At 46.1% G+C, this 24,241-nt stretch overlaps 1 protein-coding gene across 1 annotated transcript in view; it reads right to left on the bottom strand.

Annotated features, from left to right (window-relative positions):
* Positions 1-14,856: 14,856 nt before the first annotated feature.
* The window catches only part of CLRN1 (clarin 1), a 39,014-nt gene continuing 29,629 nt past the window's right edge, over positions 14,857-24,241 (bottom strand). The window contains exon 3 of the mRNA XM_042903002.1: positions 14,857-15,122. Coding sequence (XP_042758936.1) covers positions 14,857-15,122 — 266 coding nt within the window. The remainder of the gene's footprint in view (positions 15,123-24,241) is intronic.

Genomic DNA, 24,241 nt, shown 5'->3' with positions numbered 1-24,241 from the left:
GGCATTGAATGTAAGCTTTGGTTCCCTGTCTTTGGCCTTTCAAATGGTTCTTGAGGATACTCTTCGTGCGTATTATTCAACTCTTTTGTGCCTTTTAAGGGACGAAAGCTCGGGTTCTAATTTGGCCTCTGTCATCAGCATGCTGTGTGACTTGGGTGAATCCATTCATCTCTCTGGTCTTCAGTTGAAGTCCCAGTAAAAGAGATGAGAAGGTCGGCTGGGTCAGGGATTGGCAAATTATGGCCCACTGGCCAACAAATCTGGTCTGCTGTCTGTTTATGTGTGGCTTGTAAGCTAAGAGTGTGGTTTTACATTTTTAAATGGGTGAAAACAAATGAACAGAATAATATTTCATGACACAAAACATATGGTATCATAGTATAATATAACAATATATAGTTGTAAGATGTACTATGTAATGATATACAAAACTATTTCATGAAAACAATGATTTTCAAATTTGTAGCCACAAATAAAGTTTTATCAGAACACAAACACACTTACTTGTTTACCTGCCCTCTGTGATTGCTTTCACACTCAGTAGCAGAATTGAATGGTTTCGGCAGAGGCCATGAAGACTGCAAAGCCTAAAGTAATTACTATCTGTTTTTTTACAGAAGAAGTTTGCTGACCCCTGAGCTAGGTTGTCTCCTAGGTCCCTGTAACTCCATTTTACAAATTGACTAATTCTTAGCACAGCTCCCTCTTATCCTGGGAAGGGAACTCCAGGCTTCAGGTGAACCACGCCTGGGCTGCTCTTACAGGAAATCTGGCACTTTCAATGAATCCTGATTACTGCCCTAGATAATGGGTGCCCTGAAAAAACTAGAAACGTCTTGGCCCAAGACAGGATGGGACGCTGGCCTCTGGCCCTGCCCTCACTCGGCATTGGTCCAGGTCTGGGGACCAGGGTAAGGAGTCACAGGTTTGTCCTGGGAGTTGAGACCTATAGTGGTTCTGGATTCAAAGACTCCTACAGGCCTAGTGAAGAGGTGGGCTTCTAGGATGTCCCTGATATGACAGAGAACCCAAATAATTGTGGCTTAAACGAACCAGAAGCTCAAGGGTCTTTTCCATAAAACTCCAGGTAACCGATACGTTAAAGACATCAACTGATTGCAATCTATGGATTTTATCTGGATCCTGCAAAAAACACTTATGAGATATTGGGGAAATTAAACACTGCATGTTTAAAAATAAAGAATTATTGATTTTTTTAGGTGTGATAATGGTATTATGATCATTTTTTTTTGAAGAGTCCTTATCCTGAGATCTGTACCAAAATGTTTATGAATGAAATGATGTGATGTCTGAAATTTGCCTCAAATTAATCCAGTTGGGGAGGGTTAAAAGTGGGTGAGGACATATAGATTTAAAAAAAAAATTGTCAGGAGTCAGTAGCTGAAAATGTATAATAGGTTCATAGGGATTCATTATATTACATTCTCTAATCATGGATCTATTTGAAATTTTCTATAATGAAAGTTTAAAATATTTAATGTTTGTAACCAGTGATCAAAAATTTGTACCTAAAAGGAATTTCGTTTATGAAAAATCTCATACAAGTGCCAAAAGTATATAATTACAGCCATTGTAGCTGTAATTTGTAATAGAAATACTTCGAAGCAAACTTTCCTATGACAAAAAAACTCCTTGGGGAGAAATGGTTGTGTTAAAAGTTCCAAGCATTTAAAAATTTCAATTAATGGAATACATTTTATTAATAAACGTTTTATTGATATACGATCATTTGAAAATTTAAACTAGATAAATAAAGAAGACATAGAAATTACCACTAATTCCCTAGTCAAATCAACTTTTTTTTTTTAAGCCTATGCATCCATCATGGAAACATTTACCATGTACCAGGTGCCTACTATGATACTATGCATGATACATGGCATTTTATTATTTCTTCAATATAATTGTTGTAAAATTATTTCTTGGACCTGAAAATAAATCTGGGTTCTCCGTGATTAGTCTAGTGGCTTCTCAATCATCAGGCACCTGGGCCTCAGGCCACAGTTACTTCTGTTGTGTGGCTCTGCCATTCTCATGCTTGGCTTGCACCTCATAGTTCAAGATGGCTGCTTCGCCTCCTGCGGTCAACTCTGCATTCCAGGGTGTAGGAGAGGGAGAAAGGTAAAGGACATGCCCTTTAAGGGGATGACACAGATTTTGCCCTGTGTCACTTCTGCTTCTCTTCCACAGGCCAGAATCATGTGGCCATTAATTGGAAGGGAGTTTGGAAATACAGTCCTTAGCTGGGCAGCCATTCATTCTCCTAGGAATGTTTTTACTACACGGTTAGGGCAGAATAGTTGTTGGGGCACAGTGACTAGCTTCTGCCATGGCTGTTTATGTTTACATTTATGTTCGTATGCAGACTCCAGGAGTCTCCCTCCGGATCTGAGTTTAATGTTTTGCCTTTCCCTCACCTCCATCTGCATTCTGGCTTCTCTTCCCTTTTCCTCCCTATCTTCTTGGAAACAGCTTGGTGTGGGAATCCATGTGACCACATTCCTTCAGGTCTGGTGGTTCTGATCCAGACACCCACCCTCCCGTTGTTCATGCATTCCTAACCGTGCAGTCACTCATCTCCCCTGCCGCCACCCCCCAACACCCACACCCACGCCCACAGGCACATATTTGGTGTTGTAGTTCAGGAGGCATGGGTTTTTAGTCCTGCCTCCGTTATTTAGTCTGTATGTAACCTTGGGTAGGTCTCCTCAGCTTTGTGAGCCTCATCTTCCTCACATGGAAGAAAGCATCATCGCGTCACAAGAAAGAACCCTTGCCTAGCTTCCCTTCTGTGATGACTGAGGGTGTGAAGCGTCATGAGGAAGTGCCTGGGCTTTAAATTTTTTTTTTTATTTTTTTTTTAATGTTTATTTATTTTTGAGACAGAGAGAGACAGAGCATGAATGGGGGAGGGGCAGAGAGAGAGGGAGACACAGAATCGGAAGCAGGCTCCAGGCTCTGACCCATCAGCCCAGAGCCTGACGCGGGGCTCGAACTCACAAACCGTGAGATCGTGACCTGAGCTGAAGTCGGATGCTCAACCGACTGAGCCACCCAGGCGCCCCAAGAAGTGCCTGGGCTTTAATAAAGAAAAAGCTACATTACTGGAAAGTAATGGATGGAGGGAACCCTTGTGCACTGTACTTTCCCTGAATCTGATCTCACTGACCTTCTCACAGAGGGAGCCTCTAGGGGCCATATGTCGCACATGACACATCCCAGTCACAGCTGGGTGATCCTGACGCAGAATCTTGTCCTGAAGAGGCTTGATTGTTTCCTTTGGAAACATGCATTTGGACTCAAGGGTCAGGTGATGGTGATAGTTAGTGGTCGAGGTGTGTAGGGACTTTCCACTTTTCCTCAGGTCCTGGAGTCTTCTCTGAGCCCTGGAAGTCAGCAAGCCTTTGTACTCTGGGAGATACCTCATTTCTTCAATACATTTCACTTCTTTGCTTAAATTTGTTACAGTGGTGTCTCTTCTTAACTAAGCATTTTGATTATTGGGAAATCTGGCAAAATTTAACATTTGGCACCCTCATCTTAAAAATCTGTGCCCTTTCACCCTCTCACAAAGTCAAAGGTCAGTTGTGGTTCTTCCTGGGGTCATGCTTTTCCCCCAGTCAAAATCAGCCATTTAGAAAAGGCTCCAACAGCAATCACTGATGCTGTACAAACATGAAGAGGTTTTGGATATACACCTCCCCTAGAGGGACCATATCATCCTTAATTCTAATTACATAGTAAAATATATTTTTCCCTGAGGCTCCCGGGTAGCTCAGTAGGTGAAGCGTCCGACTCTTGATTTCGGCTCAGGTCAGGACCTCACCATTCATGAGTTCGAGCCCCACATCTGGCTCTATGCTGATGGTCAGGACCCTGATTGGGATTCTCTGTCTCCTTATCTCTGTCCTTCCCCTGCTGTGCATACTCTTTCTCTCTCTCCAAATAATATATATATATATATATATATATATATATATATATATATGTTCATTTATTTATTTATTAAGTATATTATACACACACACACACACACATATACATGCACACACACACACACACACACACACATACACACACCCCAATAAAGGGATTTTATGTCTCAGAAAAGAGAAGAGGGTGGAACTTTCTGGAGAAAGGGAAGATCTTTGAACCCTCTCCACTTCTCCTTAAGATCAGACTGTGTGTGCATGTGCACATGTGTGCACCCCCACACTTGCACACATCCGTGCCACACCGTGTGACCACAAGCAAGATCAGCTATCCCGCGTTTGAAGACAGGTGACCTGACTCCTCATGTATTTACTGGGTGATTTCGGCTTCCCTTTGAGGCACCCCTCAGGCATCTAGACCTCCTTGTGGCTTCTCCCACTGCCCCCACTGACCTGTGGGCCCCACCTCTGAGGCTCTAGTCCTGCATTCTGGCCTCTCACCCCTCACCCACCTCCTGACATTCAGGTGGCTTGTCTGAGGTACAATAGAACAGACTTTCACCCAATGACAGGAGAGTTTCTTCAAGCTATTGCACAAAGGGAAAGAGACTGAACTCAACTCTGAACACGGAAGTGACAGCCAGTTCCCCACTCCTCACATTTGGCCAAATGCTGAATCCCAACTACTTTGCCTCATAAACAGTTCTGCATCCTCCACTATCTGTGTCAGCCTCTCTCCTCCTGGGTGAGTTTCTGCAAAATGGTCTTGTTGCAAGTTGACCGATCTCTGTGTCTATCCCTCCTCAACGGCCCCTGCAGGTGGTTCTTCTGTCGTAGAAATCCGACCTTGTCCTTTCCCTTCGGTGACCAGCGGGTGAAACTGCCAGCACGCGTGGCCCTTCACCAGGGTCAGGGCTTGCTTCCTCCATGCCGCCCCTGTGCAGCTGGCCTCCGAGGGACACCGCGCACCCCCAAACCACAGCCACAGGGTGCATCTAATCAGTATTGTGGTTGCCTTCTCGCGCTCTTACCTCAGCTTGCTAAACCGACACGATCCTCCCTCCCTTCAGCGGGTGAATGAAACCTCGGCTCAAGGCAGTGATTAATTTGACTGGGAATCTGGGGTGTTTACAGTTCACAAGGTGCTGAAGAGACAGCTTTAAACTTTCTGAACAGGGAACAGATTTGGAAAGCCCCCAAGGTGCCCTACACAGAAACTTCCGGTTTCCAAAGTGAGCCTTTTAAAGAAAAATGGCAGGAAGTACTAACAGAAAGGAAGAAGAAACACAAGGGAAGAAGAAACCTCGAAGACTGGATGAGCAAGGAATACCAACGGCTTAAATCACTGACTGTCCACCTGCTTGTCTCTGTGGTCTGTGTGGAGGAACCCTGCACAGAACAGACTCTCAAATGACCACGAGGTGGGGCCACCGGGTTATGGCAGGCCCTGGTACCCTCCGCTCACCCTTGTGCCCCCCAAGTGGTGCTTGCAATGATGTGTGCTGCCCGGCCTGGCAGTACTGTGCCCTCAAGAAGAGCCAGATTCCCTTGAGTCTTCAGCTGATTTAGTTGTGAGGGATCCTAGAGATGTTTCAGGGGGATCATCTTTCATGTAGCGAATACTCCAGCTGTGGATTGAATCCTGACTCTATAGCACATGGGGGGGGGGGTGCAGGCGTGTTCTGGACGCATGGGTACGACTTTGACGAGAGCTGATGCGCACGAGGCTCCTCCTTTTGGGTTGGAGAAGAAAACTTTATAGCGAGGTGTCTGGAGAGGAGAGAAAAGGGGGTTGCAACAGGAAAGGATGCAGCCATGTGTGTGGCATTTTTGTGTCATACTCAGCCTGTGGGTCTGGCTTTAAGATTTTTTGGAAGATACGTGAGCTCCCAGACACAAGAAAAAGGCTGGTCGGGGGAACAGATGACGAAGTGTGTCACAGGGTTGACGAGGGGCTCTTCTCCCCCGCCCACCCCCAGTCTGTTACAGACCTGAGCGCACTCTGGATCCTTAGGGTTGCAGAGTACCCTTCATGGAACAATCCCTTTGCTTGGAGGCCTTGGAGGCAGCTAGGCTGTGAGCTGTCTTGGTGTAGACAGACTTGTTTCTGAGGAAACAGTAGGACTTAGACGCCCCCAGAATGAAACGGGAGGGATGTGAGAGAGAGGGCCTTGGTTCTTTATTTGGCAGGGGGCTGACTATTAACAGCCATCAAAGGAGCACCTGCGTGGCTCAGTTAGTTGAGCGTTCAACTTCGGCTCGGGGCGGGGGGGGGGGGGGGGGGGGGGGGGGGGGGGGGGGGGGTGGTGGTGGTTCGTGAGTTCGAGCCCCTTATCGGGCTCACTGCTGTCAGCACAGAGTCCACTTCAGCTCTTCTGTCCCCCGCTCTCTGCCCCTCCCCCACTTGCACTCTCTCGAAAATAAATAAACATTTAAAAAAAGCCATCAAGATTTGGAAATTAAATCTAGTATGATTATATTTATGTTAATCTACTGGGGGAAGTCCAAGGACGCTTAGATTAGTTTCAGATAAGCCCACAAAGGTCAGGAAAATTAGGCATGCTCTGCTGTGGCAGAACTGGTGAGAACAGAAGTTTGGGCTTGAACCAAATCTCTCTTCACCTTCAGTAACTGGTTCAACTTGCATTCACTTACTCAGAAAATGATCTGTATTTTAGCAGCAGCATACCTTCTGCGATTATTGAAAACGGGTTTAAGTTCTAAGCACAGGGACCATGCCCTGTGCTTCTCTTTCCTATGGGGCACAGGGCCAAAACGTAATCATTAGCTTATGAATCATTTGATTCACTCGTTAGAACGGACATCAGCTTCTTCTCTTGCGTGTTGTGGGCAGTTGCTGGCAAGAGATGGGGAAGGTATGGCAGTACAATAGACCTTATGTCTCAAAAGCATCACCCCCTTCAACATGAAGGAGTGAAGACCCTGTTAGATTTATGATTAGACCGAAACCAAGAAGCGTATATGCATGATGGTAGGAAGGGGGACTCAGTTTAGGGACATCAGCAAAGATTAGAAGCAGTCAGCTTTCTGGAGCAGAAAGAAGGATTGAAAATTGGCCACAGTCATTCAACAAATATTTATCAATTGCTTAGTGCACGTCAACGGTGGTTATTCTAGGGACCGAGGATTTAGCAGTGGACAACACAGAATTGATTTAAGGTGAAAGCATGTTGAGGATGGGATTATATTTATTTACATCTCTCCTTCATAGCCTTGTAGTCCTAGGATGATAAAAAGTCTTGAATTTGTAAAATGTATGTGCCTTGTTCTAAAAAGTTAAAGCAACTTATAAAGTAGTATGAAACTCATCAAGATTCAAATGGAAGTGGAAGAGATCAGTAAATAGCTTTAGAAAATTTAAAAAGCATTGGAACCCCAAACCCAGCAGGAACAAGGCTAGTTATGAGGCATGCACCCTTGAAATCCCAGAAACAGCACCAAATGAGCCACAGATGTAGCTTTAGGCTTTCCAGTGACTAACCTTCAGTGGGTGATGATACCATTGAAACAAGTAAACATCCTCAGTTCTTTGGAGGAAGCATCATGAATCCTAATAAAGACCAGAAAGAAACTTCTCTCTAAGAATCTTTCCCAAACAGGGTACTCTGTGGCTGAGCTATGGGACTAAGGTAACAAGCAAAACACGACTCAGAGGAGACTGGGAGAGCTGCCACCTTGGATTGAATGGCTGAGTCTTTGTGAGTTCATATTCCATCTCCAGGCAATAGCTAGGGTCAAGGATGCCCGCGGTAAGTCAGTCCCCGCAGTTTTGTTCAGCAGATATTAGACACGCGGGAAAGGTGTGGCTATCGATCTTGCACGTGTTTCATGAGATAAAGAACTTTAATGTGATTCCCACAATAGCTGGAAGCAAGGTGGGATGGAGATAAGAAGGTTTGACTTTAGCTCCTTGCAGAGACATGTGTGTTTGTAAACATAATCAGAATATCTCAGCTCAAGCCATTTTGCTTATACGGCTCCTTATATGTATATGGGCTTGGCCTTAGGCATCCGTGAAGGGAGGAAGGATGGAAACATTCTGTTGTGTTTGAATAGGATGACTAAATCTAGAAATGAAACTACTTTACCTCGTCAGTAAAAATCATCAAGTGTTTTTTTTGTTTGTTTGTTTTTAAGGAAGTATTGTTCAGTCAACTGGATGTCTGTGCATGAGATACACAGAAAAAGTTAAGCTGGGCCTCCGTGTGTTTCTTTCAATGTATCTCAGTGTCTGTCTCTGATTTTAGAAAACAGTAAAATGGGTTAGAAATGATGGTCACTCATAAAGCAAGAAACTAGAGTAAAGGACTCGTAGGAGTAAAGATTAACATATAGGATACAGAATCACATAACCAGTCATGGCGGGTAGTTTTCGGGTACCAGCCAAACTCACACGTTCTTCTGTTAGAATTCCCCTGATACATGCATGTGTGCACACATACGTGTCCATGGCGGCTGTGACTCATCCCTCCCTCATTTCAGCTGTGCAGAGCATGGGTGGGCATCTGACCAAGAGAGGGGATCGAGAGGCTGGACTGCACCATTCTGACTCTGTCTCTCTCTCTCTCTTCCCCCCCCCCCCCCCCCCCCCCCCCCCCCCCACCTCATGCACTCTTGCTCTCACTCTCTTGCTTTTTGCTTAAGATGTTTTAAGTGGCAGGGCACCTGGGTGGGGGGGGGGGGGTACTCAGACAGTTAAGCATCCAACTTCAGCTCAGGTCATGATCTCACAGTTCATGAGTTCGAGCCCTGCATCAGGCTCTGTTGACAGCTCAGAGCCTGGAGCTGCTTCAGATTCTGTGTCTTCCTCTCTCTCTGCTCCTCCTCCATTCACACTCTGTCTCTCTTTCTTTCTCTCTCTTTCAAAAATAAATAAAACATTAGGAAAAAAAAGATGTTTTAGGTGATGTTTGTTTCTCATATTAAATGCTCCCTGATCAAGATACTAAGTAAACTAGGAAGATTTTCTTTCCTTTGATGTACAGGATAGAGGATTAGGGGATATAGCATAAATATATTTTATATTTTATATATTTATGTATTCGAAAAAGGAAATAGCAATATTAGAGGGGCAGCCATGCCCCAAGGAAATATTGGGGGGGCAGCCATGAAGTTTGATACAAAGTAAAAAAAAAAAAAAAAATCTGAAGCAAAGAACTTCTGGTTTAGTGCCAATATGTGTGGAGGGATATTTCACTGTTTCTGTCTGCTGTGTTTTTCTGCTCTCCTGTGCTCACTTCATTTCTTCATCTGTACTCCAGAGACCTCTGCCCAATCTAAGCACATAAGCTTTGGGGAAAGGGGGTGACTATGGTGAACTTCAAGGGTGATGCTAAGTTCAAGAGTCACTAGTTCAGATGGGAAATAGAGTCTGAGACATTCTTGTGGAATATGTCTGCTTTAGAAAGTTCCTAGGGTTGGGAATGGGTGGGAGGGAGAGAGGAGATCCTCCTAGATTAAATCTAGAATCTGTGCTGGAGCACATACCGTCTTCTTCCAGCACCAGAGAACATTGGGGAAACTGAGTTGGTGCCTACTTGTCATCCTCGTTGCTGCTCAGGTGAAGCCCAAGATGACAGCCAGGAGGAGGTCTCCTGCCAACCGACCTGCAGGACGGACACTATTCTGGGCTCCAAGACTTCACTAAGGCTTTGTCTGACCCAGAACTGTGGACTATCCTTCCTCCAAATACCCTGACCCCTCAGGAGGGGGAGAGCGAGGGGAAATAGTGGTGTGGAAGGGAAAATGGCTGCCGGACTAACCATCACCCACATAACAACTCCAAATGCGCACAGTGACAGAACTGCCCTCTCAGCTCTTTCAGATACATTAAAGAACTTCACTTGGCATTCGTTTTTTTTAATGTTTATTTTTGAGAGAGAGAGAAAGAGAGAACGAGAAAGAGAACACTAGTGGGGGGCGGGGGGAGGCAGAGAGAGAGAGGGAGACATTGGATCTGAAGCAGGCTCTGCACTGACAGAGGAGAGTCCGATGTGCGGCTCAAACTCACAAACTGTGAGATCATGACCCGAGCTGAAGTTGGACACTTAACCAACCGAGCCACCCAAGGGTCCCTGGCATTCTTTGATTGGGTATGCAGTTGTTTACCATTTTGTGAAGATTGAAACTCTAGGATAATTGTTGAGTTTTGGTAATTAATGTAGTTAAGGGATATCATTGGACTACTTGGGTTTTTTTTTTTACTGGCAAACTTAAAACTCTGTCTTTAATAATAAATTGAAGCTTTAAAAAGAAAATAAGGATAGAGAGTGTTCAAGGATATTCTTCTCTCAACAAAGGATTTTTTTAATGTTTTTTTTCTCATTCTTTTTACATTTCCTCCCCACAATCTTCAGTGCCTCATAGACAGCTAGATCCATTGTAGATGCGAGATAAAAATGGTTTTGAATGATTGAAAAAGGGTTTATTAATCATTGTTTGGAAAGAATCCTGAAGGATATCGGCATAAGCAAAGTGTTCATTTCCTCTTTAGATATTTATGCAGAAAATTCACTCTCAAGTCTTCATTTCAGCTGGTGGTGGGTAATATGGCTACAGGGTCACAGCTTCACAAAGGACAGTGGCCAGACAGGACCTAGTAGTGGTGGTGGAGGCTGCTCCCGACACCAGGCTACCAGTGAAGAGGCCTGGAGAATGTTTCATTGGCTTGAAGCAGAAGAGCCTTGCTAGAAAAGAGAGCCTTGGTGGCCTGGCCAAGGTGAGCTAGGCTGCAGCAACGAATAACCATCCGAACTCAGTGGCTTTATAGGAAGTTTCTTTACCAGTCTTGTCACACTCCGGTACAGGTCCTGAAGCCTGCCTCTGTTTCGTAGGCTCGCCGCCTGGATCCCATGACCCCCGAGGCTACAGCACCGGGCAAGGACACAGCTGGAGGATGGTGTAGGATGTTCTTCAGTGCCAGGATTGAAAGTGGCATGAGTCACTTCGGCCTATACCCTATCCGTCCAGACTCACTTACTTGACCGCAACCGCAAAGGGGGCTGGGAAATGTGGTTCGGCTGTGTGCCTACGAAGAATGTGGGGGAGGACACGTAGCATTTGTCTGCCACAGAGAATCAGGGGGAAAGAGTGACAGCAAAGGAGTGGGACGAAAAGAGCACCTGTGGGATGGGAACTAAGTGTACATGCCCGCTTCTCTAGGGGCTTCTGGCCTGGGATGTGCAACAGACACCATCCTTCATTCTACTCGGCTAAATGGAAGGATAGCGACTTAAGTGCAAATTAGTGAGCTGTGGCATCCTGGAATCCATACCTGCGAATTAGACAGGAGACCCTTTTTTGCATAGGTACAGTTAGTGACAAATCGGAACCCGGGGACGTGGCAAGTGTGGGGTGAGCCGCCTGTGGGCACCGAGACTGCATGTTCCTATAGGGCCGGTGCCCGAATTACTTGAGACGCCCAGGCCACCGCTTGGTGCACCTGCTTACTGCGCCAACTGGAGGACAGAGGGGACAGAGGCTAGTGGGAGCCCCCCGGGTCTCACTCTCCTCCAGAATTAGACTCATGGCCCGCAGCGGAAGGACACATCTACCGTTCTGGTCACTTTCAGAGCAGATCGAGACCCCTTACACCAAGATTCTAGCAAAGAGACATAATCCTTTGAGACACTTGCCTTTTCATTGTTGGGTGGTTTTCACCACAGCACGGCTATTCCCACGGGGTCTCTACAACCACTGCCGAATACTGTCGGATAGGCTCTGTAGGCAACGCTCTCTGGAGATTTCTAACTTAGGTCGTCCGCTCAGCCTCGGACTCATTCAGCCTTTCCGAATAGGCTGGTGAGTCCCAGCTCTGGGCGGGACACAATAGACATATCTGTAGATGTACACTTAGATGTTATCTAAGGGAGAGTGGCGGCGGGGTGGGGGTGGGGGTGGGGGGGTGGGGAGGGATAGTCACGAAGTCTGTAAATCAGAGCATACATTTATTAAATTTACAGTAGCACTTTTAGGGGCAAGAAGGTGTTTCCTGAGGGGGAACTTCATCCCAGAAGCCAGGGCCCCATGCCTGCCCAGTCTTTCTCTCTTTAGTTTCAAGGAGCAGGTACCTGTTTCTCTAAACTGACCAGCATTGCTTTGTCCCTTGCCACTTGGAGGAGGCGGCTTATCTGCTGAACCAGCCATCACCCCTGATCCAGAAACAACTGCCATGTTGAAAGGGGTTGAGAACCGGTATGCCACCAGATCAAACACTGAGCACCCACACAGTGCAGGCTCCAAACATCTAAATAGAAGGATGGGGGACAGCAAGGCAGTTAGAAAAACCAGGCCGATGGCTTGGGACTGGACTTGACGAAGCATTTCTGTAACAACCACACTTTTACCTGTACTGGATCTTGCTGGAAGGGGAGAAGTTGGGGACAATTGAGAGAGAGGTTAAAGCGCCCTGATTTCCGGCCCCCAGAGTCTCTCCCTTGCCTCTTGCTCAGGTTTCCATCAGTAAATGGTCCAGACCATATCCGTTCTAATGGCAAGTCGTGCTTCCCTCGAAGCTGGTGCACCCTGATACTGCCCCGGCGAACCCATCCTCCCTCCACCAGAGTTGGGAGGGGGCAGCCCCCCACCAGGCTCTCCCTAAAAACACGGGCAGAGGGAGAGGAGAGGAATCTCCCTAAGATTGTGTAATGTGTGAGCCACCAGCCAGATTGATCCGCCCTGAATGCTTGTGAAGTGACTTGAGAGCAGCTGTTCTGAGGGAGCAGATGGGGCCATGAGAGCAAAAGACCTTTGTGGAAAGCGCACAGAGGTGAGGTGCCCTCCTCCTCCTGTAGCCCGCCCTGTCTGCACTTGTTTAGTCCTGAAGCTTCCTCCTATGGCCGTGAACGTGTCTTGCACGTTCACTGCAGGGGGTACCCCGAACGACTTGGGACGGCTTTCATAGCTCCTCCCCATTCCTCCCCCCACCCCCACCCCGGCGTGATGAGCGTGGGTATTCTCCGAGCTGATGAGGGCGGCTGCAGACAAGTGGAAAGGAAACCGACCAACAGACGGTGGAACTGTGTTTGCAGCCCCAGAGCCAGCAGGGGGCCCCGCATCCCTGAGAGAATGTGAGGATGCTGGCTGCCACCTGGGGAGGGAGGTCGGACACAGCATAATGAGTGTCACTCTTCGGCGCCTTTGATCCCCATAGAGGGAGCCACAAAAGGAGTCCTGGCCAGATCCCTCTTCTAAGGGTCACAGGCCACTGGAACCACACATTTCATCGGAGAGAAGAAAGGGACACAATGTAAGCGCACTCTTCTGAGGGCCCAGTTTGTATCTTGTTTTATTTTTGTGTGTGGCATGATTTGCAGGGACCAGCAGCCCTGCCTCGACTTCCCATCCAGGACCATTGTTAGTTCGCCTATTAGGTTCTCATTAGATTTTCAGCCGCTGCTCCGACTTTTCTCTTTTTACAGAAGAGAGAACAACTGGAGACTTGTTTCCTGAAGAAAGCGTGGTGTTAGAGGTTTTTCAAACCTCTGAGAAGAGAGAGAGGTCAAATGAGAATGTGGGGGCCTGGCTTTCCAGGATCTCAGGCCAATTACCGCATGGGGAAGGTCCTTGGGCCTTCCTGCCCCCTCCCAGCTACGTTGGCTTCTGTGTTTAACTGTTGCGTGAAGACTTCCAGCACTGGGCTCCACTAGCCTAAGCTAGAATTAACATCCTTTCATTGCCAGACTGACTTGTGGTCTTCTAGAAATTCTCCGGGTGTATTTCCTGAATGAAGGCGTGGGGACAGGCATCTGGAAAGTAAAGGTGTATTCTGATGTCAGCCTATGGGCCACGGATCACCAACAGAGCAAGCTACTTATCAGGGATATAAGCAGTCATTTGTTTCTTGTAAATTGTTCCAAAAGGGAAAAAGCTTTGTTTTTTTTTTAAGTGAGCACTTTCAGAACCTCTTGTATGGCGGCTAAGTACCCAGCAGCTGTGGCGAGGGGCCTGGTGGTGTAGTCTCTGTCATTCTCTGCTTCTTCCTGAGCGCTTTCTTGAGGGCAGCAGGTCAGGGACAGAGGAAGTGTCTATTCTGGACTCACTTGTGGTCTTTGGTCAGCTGCAGGTCAATTTCATGGGTAATTCAGGAAAAAGAAAATGGGCTTGGGTCATGCTTTGTGACAGCCAGGCCAAAAACCGAGATGTAGTGATACCATCACAATCCCAGAATGTAATGTGATTTTCATAAGTGGGAATTAGTGCTTAAAGACACTGAAGTTAGAAACAACAGCCCCAGTGAGTCATTTGCATTAAGTTTACTAAGTAGAGTCATTTTGCATGATTCGTCAGTGGTCCCAGCAAGTATGTCTGTTTAAAGTACTGTGTTTCCCCACCCGCCTTTTTTTTTTTTTTTCCATTTAGAGGTTTGCAAATTTTGACCAACAGGCATGGATAATAAGACTGTGCTTTAAACGAACTTAAAAAAAAAAAAAAAAAGCATGTGGATACTTTTCATCAATGCTCACTTAGTGCACTATCATTTTAGGAAAGCGATTCCAGCTTTATTTCCTGGTATCTCTGGCAACAAATGTGTGGATGTATCAGAAATCGTATTTGTTTGTATTAAAACATAGTCCCCATGCCTTTTCATTCCTTCCTGATGGAGCAGACATTTTACACTTTGATGCGTACATAGGGTAACAATTTGTCCCTTCTAGTCAAGAGCTTTAAGCACGCAGTTCCCATGAAGTAAAACAACCTTCTCAAACCTTCCTTCTGCTCCCCTTACTGAGCCTGTATCCTTAGTACCTCATTTGTAAACATTGCCATGGAGGGCTTGGATGCTTTCATTTGTGCATCTGCAAGGACGGACAAAATGAACCATTTCCAAGTGACCAGAGCAAGTCGACTCCCTTACTTGGCAGATCACAGGAATATTTGCCTTTCAGTACATTAGATCTGCAGCTACATTGGTCGTCTCCGTGTCTTTAGATTTTGCAAAAGGAAACTGAAATCCAGCAAGTCGTATTAAGAGCCCATTCAAAAAATGAACAAAAAAGCAAATGAAAACAACCCAGAACGAAGCGGTGTATTTTTCACTTTGCGTTTTGTAGGCGTAAGTCCCTTCTTTATCATTTGCAATTTTTTCTGAGAGGTGGTGGATTTTCACTTCAGAGGCAAACAGTATCATGACAAGACAGCCACAGGAGCCTGCAACAGAAGGAGCAAACAATGTGTTGTCACAGATATTTCCCGATTGTAAGGGGCAGGGAAGAGGGTCAGTGTGGAAACCAAAGAAAGCCTTTACCATCACCCTCATTGGCATCCTTCTCCAAAAATATAGCATTTCACATTTGTAATCATGAGCCTGATTCTCCAAGTGATGGGCGGGGGGCCTGAGTTATGCCCGTGAGCAAAGAAGATTTGGTGGAGGTGGGGAGGGTAGAATCTAGCTGATGTCACGAAGACTGGGAGATGTTCCTCTCTGTGTGATGAGTGGGCTGAATGGCTGGCTGGGCACCTTCAAAGCACAATGGTGGGATCCGGCTACAAAGCAGCCACTGCTGTGATGTGACTTTAAGAGAACAAATTTCTCTGTACTTCACAGACCATGCAGAAAAAATTCCAGCCATGCAGCCCCCTTATGAAAGGGCCTAGGGCTTCCTTCAGAAGAGTTCCATGACCTCTCCCTCAGAAGGGCTCCTCTCTCCTCCAGCTCCCACCTGGCCACGGCTGCCCAGAGGAGTCCCTGAGCAAAGGGAGCCATACATAAAGCATTGAGGCGACAGTATCTGTTCTCCTTGTGTCTAACAAAACTCGGGATTTTTACCTGGGTGTGTGTGGCTGCCTTGAATAAAGGCCTCACTGTTTGGTTGAGGGGGGTGGGGTGAGGGCAGGAAAGTTTCCTTGAAGTATGCATGTATCAGATGGCTGCCCTGTCTTCTCCCCCTTCCTCCTTCCTGTAGCTGAAATATGGATGCAATGGCTGGAGCTCCAGCAGACATTTTGGACCAGGTGGCCTCAGAAATGGAAGCCATGTAGTATAGAAAAACAAGAATGGAGGAGTATGGATTTCAGACACCTGGAGCTACCAGGTGAACCTAGACTTCAAACTCTAGGTTTTTATGTGGAAGAAAAATAAATATCTATTTCGTTTAATCCACTATTATTATTTTTCCCTCATGTACTACTCATTGGTAGCCTAATCTAATCTTAAAGGTGCAGCTGTGGTGTGGGTGATCTCCCTGCAGGACAGGGGCACTCCATACTGAGTGGTGCCTGGAAGTTCTGAGAGGCCCTCTCCCTGAAGATGGAGAATGGGAGACCCCCAGATGGGTGGGTGGCACAGAGGACAGAAGCAGGTGGCAAGTGGATAGCAAGGTGCCCAGGCCTTCCACAGCTAGTGTTGCATCCCAGGCCACCTCAGTGGGGGTCGAGTTAATAGGAGACTTGCTGAGATGGTCTTCTAACTTGGGTCAAACCAGTTTGGATTCGGACCCTAATTCCTCCACTTACTCTGTGAAATTAGGCAATTTTAATCTCCAAGTCTCAATTTTCTCATCTCTAAAATGTGAATAATGGAGATGATGCACGATTAGCACTTGTCATTAGAATTGACACACATAAATGCTTACTAATCAGTAGCTATTCCTACACTTTTTATGTACTCTTTTCATCTTGCAAGTCCTTACCACAATCCCTTACCCCCCACCCCCACCCCACCACACCCCAAAAAACCCTGTTTCAGATAAGCCACCCAAAAGAATATAGTACAGGCTCTTGTTCCTCCAAATACTCTCCCATTATGTTTATGACTCCTTTAGATGGGGTAAGTGCTTTTTGCCCTTCAGTTACAGTTTATTCAGATACCCTGGGAGCAGCAATATACTGGCTTCAGTACCCATTCATTAATTCACTCATTCATTGATTCTACTTGGCGTGCTATGTGCCAAGCTCAGGGATAATGGTGGATATGTAAACGTTAAAGAAAATACATATGGTTTCTGCTCTGAAAATAGAATAGGGTAGGGAACACACATAAGACAATTGTAAACCGATTTCAGTGAGTGTAAGAGCAAGGGAGGTACAGGTGGCTATTACTGAGAGGGTGGGCAGCATCGTGGAAGGTTCCTTGGAAGTAGCTGTAGGAAAAGTTAGCTGAGCAAAGGGAGGCTGGACCGGTGTGGGGAGTGGTCTGGACATGAGGAGCTATAATGCAAATGATGGCCCCCATTCCTTTTCCAAAGGTCGGGTTTGCATTGGGATCGAGGTAGAGACAGGATCTTGTGGGAGTAAGAGGTGAAGGGTGGGGTGAGCAGGGAAGGAGCTATCCCATTTCTTTCATTTTAGAATTTTGCATAGGGCTGACCCATCCGCTTGATCATCATCGTAATATACCCCCCAATAATCAAATGATGCAGTTCTCTTGAAACTTCACTTCTCGCCAGCCTCAGCGCAGTAGTTGAGAGTATTCCTTTGTAAAATTCGTCAGCCTATTTTTGTATTCGGAGCTTAAAACCAGAGCTCTCCCCTGGCAAAATCGTATTATTCCTTTCTTGTTAGATCCAACAAAAAGGCTGCAATGCTGTTTTCTCTTTATCTTTCATTTGAAAATTGTGGAGAAAATGCCATTGCTTTTACCAGAAGAACTTGCTTTGTGTGAGGAGATGGTGAATTTCAGACAGAAGCGAAACACTGTTATTTCCTTCCTGCTTGAAAGGAAAATTCAAGCTAGGTTTCCTTTTTGAGTTGTTAAATATTTTAGAGGTATTACTTTGTTAGGGAGACAGCATCATAGTGAGACTGCATTTCAAATTCCTGAAGTAAAGGTTGCTTGGGGTATCTTAAGACTCGAAGCCTTTCACCATAGCTAATCATCCAAGCGTGCAAGCTCCCAAAACAGAGCGCAAGGTCCAGTAGTTGAGAGGATGGTCTGAGATTCTGTTCTGGATTCTGGAGTTGACCATGGGGTCAACTTTGTCATTTCAGAGTCGGAGCACAATAACCTCGCTTGAATTTTTGCCAACCCTGTGACTGTGAAGAGATGTGAAGGGAAACAACTTACTGTGATGTTAGGGTATCTTTGCTTCTCTCTGTCCATGGCTCTAAAAGAGATGTGGGACCAAGGATAACTACAACCTATGGACCAAAAGATACACATGAAACGTATCTTCTCTTTGTGGCCTGGATGCCAGGCACACGGGGAGAGGTGTGTAAGGGATGGGGGTGATGGTGGGAATAGGGCTTAGCACTTTTCCAATATGACCCTTAGTCCCCAGCAAGGGGGCTCCTTGCTCTGGGTCCCACATTTAGAGGGTGCTGCTCTCTCTCTTCTAGAAAGACCCTTCCTCACCCTCCGGTGAGGGTCAATGGGATGAGCCCATCTTGAGTCCCTCACCCACATTCTAGCTCGTGCTCCTGGGACCTGGGACTTCCCTCCCCAAACGGCCCTGAGTGCATTTCCAGGGCTGCATGGGTATCTGTCTTCTTTGGAGCAGTCGCTCTAAGGGCAGACTTTGTGGCTGGTGTTGCACAGCCCTGAGGCCTGAAGATGGCCAAGGAACAGCTACTGTGAGGGTGCAGTCAGAGCTCAGATACACAGTAGAGTGTACACGTGGGGCCCTTTGCAGTGTGGATAGAACCAAGCAAGAGGAGGGAAGTGGACAGACAGGGGCCAGGTCTTCTCTGTCACCGCATTCAGGTCCAGAATTTTAAATGTGAATGTGGCCTTCCAGGTCCTTATGGAGAGATGTTGTCAAGGCAGAAGGATAGAGCATGTCTCATTGAATAGTTTATTAGCTTATGACTTTCAAATGTTCAGACATGTGGTATGTGGACTGTCATTAATAGTCTTGCTCAAGGCCTCACAAATGTTAGGATCAGGCCTGCGTGCTTCCTTCTTCCTTTTCCCAGCTATCCATGTTCCCCAGGAGTCCAAACTCAGCTAGGGCCCTTTGCACAGATGCCTCACGTGTTTGTCTGACCAACACTGCTCCTGTTCATGAGGAAGGTTCGAGTACATTAGATGTAGGAAAGCCTGCCAAGACGTGCTCCAGCTAGAATATGGGACATAACCAGGCACAGGACCCACGTTTTGCTGTCATGCGTCTTACCCAGAGACCAGCCATTTTCCTTTATGTGTTTGATTGCCCTGCCATCTGGCTGGTACTGTAATATTTATTTCCCCCTTTAATGACTGATTACTGAGTTAATCCCTGACTGAAAAGGATAGCTGAGTTATAGAGCTGTCACACAATGAATTACCAGTCAATTAACAAACATTTGTAATGTGCTAGACATTGCACACTCATGACTGTCCTCTGGCAGCTCTCTGGGACTGCAGAGCTGGACGCCTCTCTCCTCCAGTCCTTACAATATAGGGAGCAAAGGTCACGGCCAACAAGAGAGCTGCCTCTTCGTCCCTGGCTGATCGTGAGGGTGACTATGCCATGATGGGTGAGAACAGCCTGCCAGGATCTCTGTGAGTCCAGGGTACCGTGGGCTTCAGGGGAAATGTGTCCTCAAAGGTGAAAAAAAAAAAAAAAAAAAAAAGCTCTGATACATTCTCCTATTATCACTAAGATTGTATTGTGGGAAATAATAAATTAGAATTTCAATTCCATTTAAAGTAATGGCCAACATTTCCAGAAAGCTAGCACGTCATCTTTAAGCTCTCTTACAGATGACAAATACTAGAGGCATTCCATTGCCTCTGCAGAATGATAAATTGATAATTTCCTTCTTTAAGGAGTCTTGAAAGATGATAAATGGAGGTGGAAAAGCCACAGCTTTGCAGGTGTAGGTACTAATTTTCTGTGAAATTATGCAATCTCAGTAGAAAGCCAGTTATCAAAGGTGAGGTCTCCAGCAATAATTTCCTCCGCAAATGAAAATGGTTCTGTCTTCACCCTGCTGTAGAGACCAGTGGCTGCTATCTAGAAAAGGGACAGCAGGACAAGTAAAACAAGTTAATACCTAAGAGTAGATTTTGAGGTCTTGATCGGGAGAAATTTGGTCACGTGTTTCCAAAGAGAAGGTGTGGATGAAAGAACACCACCAGTTAGGTTCAGCTTTTTCTCCTCATCTCCTGTACTGGAGAATTGAAGAACCCACATCTAACTTAAGTTTTACAAATGTCATGTCAGTAGAGCAGTGATTTGTGCAAAGAAGAAATGATCTAAAAACGCGATCTTTTTTCTAATTTGAACTGACTCTCAGAAAAGGAGAATATCCTTTGTTTTAGAAAATACACAGAGCTACTTCTGCTCTATTCGTTTATTCAACAAATATTTGTTGGGTGCCTACTGCAGCGTTCTGGGCCCTGGGGATACAGCCCTGGATGAGCCGACAGAAATCCCTGTCTTCATGGAGCTGTCAGTGGTGGAGACAGTGGAGAAGAGGCAATAACAAGATAAGCGAGGACATTCTGTCACTTATCAGAGTGTGATTTGCACTAACGGGAATAAAATAAAGCAGGGAAGGGGGTGGCCAGGGAGGCCTCAGGGAGAAGATGATGTTTTAGTGCCTCTTGAAGAAAGTCAAGGAATGAGAAAGGTAAGTGAAGGGAAGAGCATTTTGGGGTAAGGGAACAGTGTGCGCAGAGGACCCGGGCGGTTTGGGCAGAGAGAGGCAGAGAGCCATGCAGAGAGGAGTAAGAGGTGAGCCGTGTGTGGGGGCAGGGGCTGGCGGGGTCCTGGGGTAGGCGCATCAAGTGGTGCTTTAGAGGTCATAGCAAGGACTTGCGCTGAGACTCTAAAACAAACAGGAAGACACACTTGCGTGTTCTGAATAGGAAGGGAGTCTGCGTTTGTGATAGAACAAGATTGAACATCTCCTTGCACAAGGTCATGGCCGTTTCCAGCACCCTCGACATGAGTAACCTGGAGTGCAATTCTGTCACTGCCCTGCTGCCACCGGCACCTCAAATCAGAATCTCTGGTCCTTTGCCATCACGGGCTGGCTAATACTACTTCTTTCCTTCTGTGGCCTCCTTCTTAAAGTCTATGCTGAGAAGCCAGTAGAATACTGTCGTTGCCGACTTTTCCTACCACAATCCCGTCCTTCAGCCTTGCTCAGGCTCGGTGGCTTTGATGCCTGGATATCCCTGTATCTCCCTTCTCAGACTTTAGATAACAGCTCCTCCATAAGGACTGAAGTGGAAACAAGACCCGGAGAGTTTCTGACCACAGTTACAGAATAATATGTCCTAGACATATTACAGAGGCCAGGATATTTGGAGTACTGAAATTGATATGTAATGTAAGCCTTCATCTATTTTTGTACTGCTCTTTATTTTCCTGTCTGTGTGTTTCATGTGTGACTGTGCTTGTTTATGTTCCATGCCATAGTTGTAATTATCATAATTAATTGGGCCCGTATCAGGAACATCTCCCTTTTAAAGGAAGGCAGCCATTGTATTTGTTTGCCTTGCTTGGTATAACTCCTAACATGATACTGTGTGTAAGAGAAGACGTAATAAATACAATTTGCAATAAGCCCACATTTTGGAGGTTTTCACCACCTCCAAAAGGCCTGAGCCAATACCTCTCATATCACCTTCAGAGAGTATTCACTGAACTATCTAGAATGTTCTATGCATGATCCATGGAAAGTCCTCTACCTGGCCTCTTCTCTTCTCCTTGCAGATCTGGGACTATGCCATCAACTGGGAAACTTCTAGAATGCAGTATAGAAAGGCAGACATTCATGTATCAGTGCCCCAGTGTGCAGCTGTGGATCCAGTCGCTTCCATGCCCAGCCACTTCTTCTTTGGCTCCCTCTCTTTCTCTACCTCCCTAATTTGTGTACATTTCTCTCTCTCTCTCTCTCCCACTGTATTAGAAACCTGGAGGGAAGTGTTTTCGACCCTGTTTTCCCCATTCTGCCTTCCCCTCCCATTTACTCTCCCATTTATGCTTCCACAGAGCTCACTGTTCAGCAATACTCTTGAAACACCCCCGTCTTATAGCCTCACGGACATCATGACCTCCTGGTTTTCCTTCCTCCCCTCTAGACACACCTAGTCAGTGTCCTTTGCCGGCCACTCCTCCTCAACCCAAAAGTGAACTGATGGTGTTCTTCGGGGATTGGTCCTAGGCCAATTTTTCTCTATCTACATTCTCTCCCCAGATGATCTCATCCATTTCCATTGCTTTAAATAATATCTATATCCTGACAACTCCTAAATTTATGTCTTTTGTCTAGACCTCTTCTCTGAGCTCCAGACTCATATATCCCACTGGCTACTTGCCATCTCTACTCACATACCTCCTAGGGTCTCAAACTTGACATGCCCCAAATAGAACATTGATTTCTAGTGCTAAGCTCCTCCCTCCACATCTTTCTTGCCCTGAACTCTAAGTCTATTCCTCCCCTTGTCTTATTCGTCTTGGTAAATGCCACCACTGTCGACTTGCTTCAGCCACCGGCAAAAGGCTTTACTTTTGGATCTACTTTCAAAATGTTTTTAGAATCCATTCATCTCTCTCCATGTCCAAGGCAATATAGCCTAGTCTTTCACTAGACATTTCTTAAAAGGTAAATCAGCAACCTCATGTCTCCTTAAACTCTTTCACAAGTTTCTCAATGTAATTAGAATCAATTCTGAAAGATTTATCCTGGCTGACTTTTGAGGTCTGACATTAACTGCCATCAACAGGTCTTGATAATAATGTTGGTGTTTTTTGTTTTTTGTTTTTTCTCTCATTTCCCACTCATTACTTACCCCTAGCCACCTGGGCCTTCTTTCAGTTCCCACAGCAAGCCGACCTCTTTCCTTAGAGTCTTCACACGTGCTTTCTCCTCTCCTTGGGAAAGTCTCTGAGGGTCCTCAGCTCCTTTGAATCCTTAGAACTACTTGCTGCCCAGTGCATCAAAGCCCCATCCCTTCTTTCTTTCCATTCTCTATTATAGCAGCATGTTGATCACCCTTACGGGATTGAGTGTCATCTCTAATTGCTTATGTACGCTTTTGTTTGATTCTTCTGCTAGACTGTAGGTTCCACGAAAGTAGGACTGTGTGTACCTGATTGGTTGTGGCATCACCAGTTCCTATTATGATGGCCGGCACGTAGTGGGCATTCAGTCAGGGTTTGTTAAATAAGGGACACGTATGCACCTAAATCAGTGGTTCTCAACACTGGTCACGCATTAGAATTACCTGAGAGAGATTTATAAAAACACCTGTACCCAGGCCCCACCCCCAGAGACCCTAATTTAATTAATGTAGCACGGGGCCTGGCATCAGCACTTTTAGGGAGTTTTCTGAGTGATTTTAATGTATAGTCCAGAAAGAGAATCACTGCCCAAAATGAACTAAGGGAACCCATTGAGGTATTACTGAAATCCTAACTTGGGGAATGGTTTCTCAAATCTAGTTTATAACTGACAAGATGAGAAAGAGCACATGAACTGCGTTGCCTGTGTTTCATGAACAGTGATGGTGGACAGAGATGCTACATGAAGAGGGCTGAGGAATAAGATGAACCAAACTGGAAGCCATAAGTAGTAGAAGGAGCGTCTGGTCCGAGAGGGCGATGGGCTATCAGACCATAGCATGAGCAAGCGCTGGTGCCAGAAACCTTTGGTGGCCTAATCCAAAGGTTTGTTCTCTTTCCTTCTCTGTCTCCAGGGTCTGGCATGCGTGCTGGGACACATGAGGAAAGGCTCATAGCTCCGTTACCCCGGCAGTGTGGAAGGAAGACCTCTTCTCCTTCCTTCTCCCGTATCTTCATGCCTCAGGATGCCAAGCCTTGGGTCCCCATCCAGCAAGGGAGTAGACAGATCCAAATGATATCGATACAAGGAAAGGGGGCATCTTGGGGAACCCAGGGCAGAGTGGGAGAAGAAGAGAAAGGAGGTCTGAGGAGGAAGAAATTTTCTCTGCTGACTATGAGGAGGCCTGCCTGGACAGAGAAACAGGGGAGGAGACTCAGTGGAAAAGAGCTGCTCTTCCCCACACCCCCCACTGCCAGCCAGCAGAGGGGTTTTTAATGGAGTGTGACTCACACGGGAACAAAATGACTTCCTAACACAGGCTGTCCCCTCTTTGTGTGTTTATCTGTTGGCTCATAGTTAGAGTGTTTGTGATAAGACCGTAATCCCCGTCCTTCCACGATGAGGGTTTAGAGCTGGGATCTCCATGAATATTATAACTTCGGATAAGCATTTCCAAAACTCCAGGGGCTTCTGCTTACTGTATGTATATTGAAGCTGAATGAGGTAGTCTGCGATTCAAGAGTGATCTGTTTACCCCCAAAGGTCACAAACCATCAGTCCATTTGACCCTGACACGTGTTTTGTTTTAAAAAGTGATGGAAAGTTTTGCTATT

This window comes from Panthera leo, chromosome C2 (assembly GCF_018350215.1).
Source record: "Panthera leo isolate Ple1 chromosome C2, P.leo_Ple1_pat1.1, whole genome shotgun sequence".
Classification (NCBI taxonomy): Eukaryota; Metazoa; Chordata; class Mammalia; order Carnivora; family Felidae; genus Panthera; species Panthera leo.
This window is presented reverse-complemented; position numbering and strand designations above follow the sequence as displayed.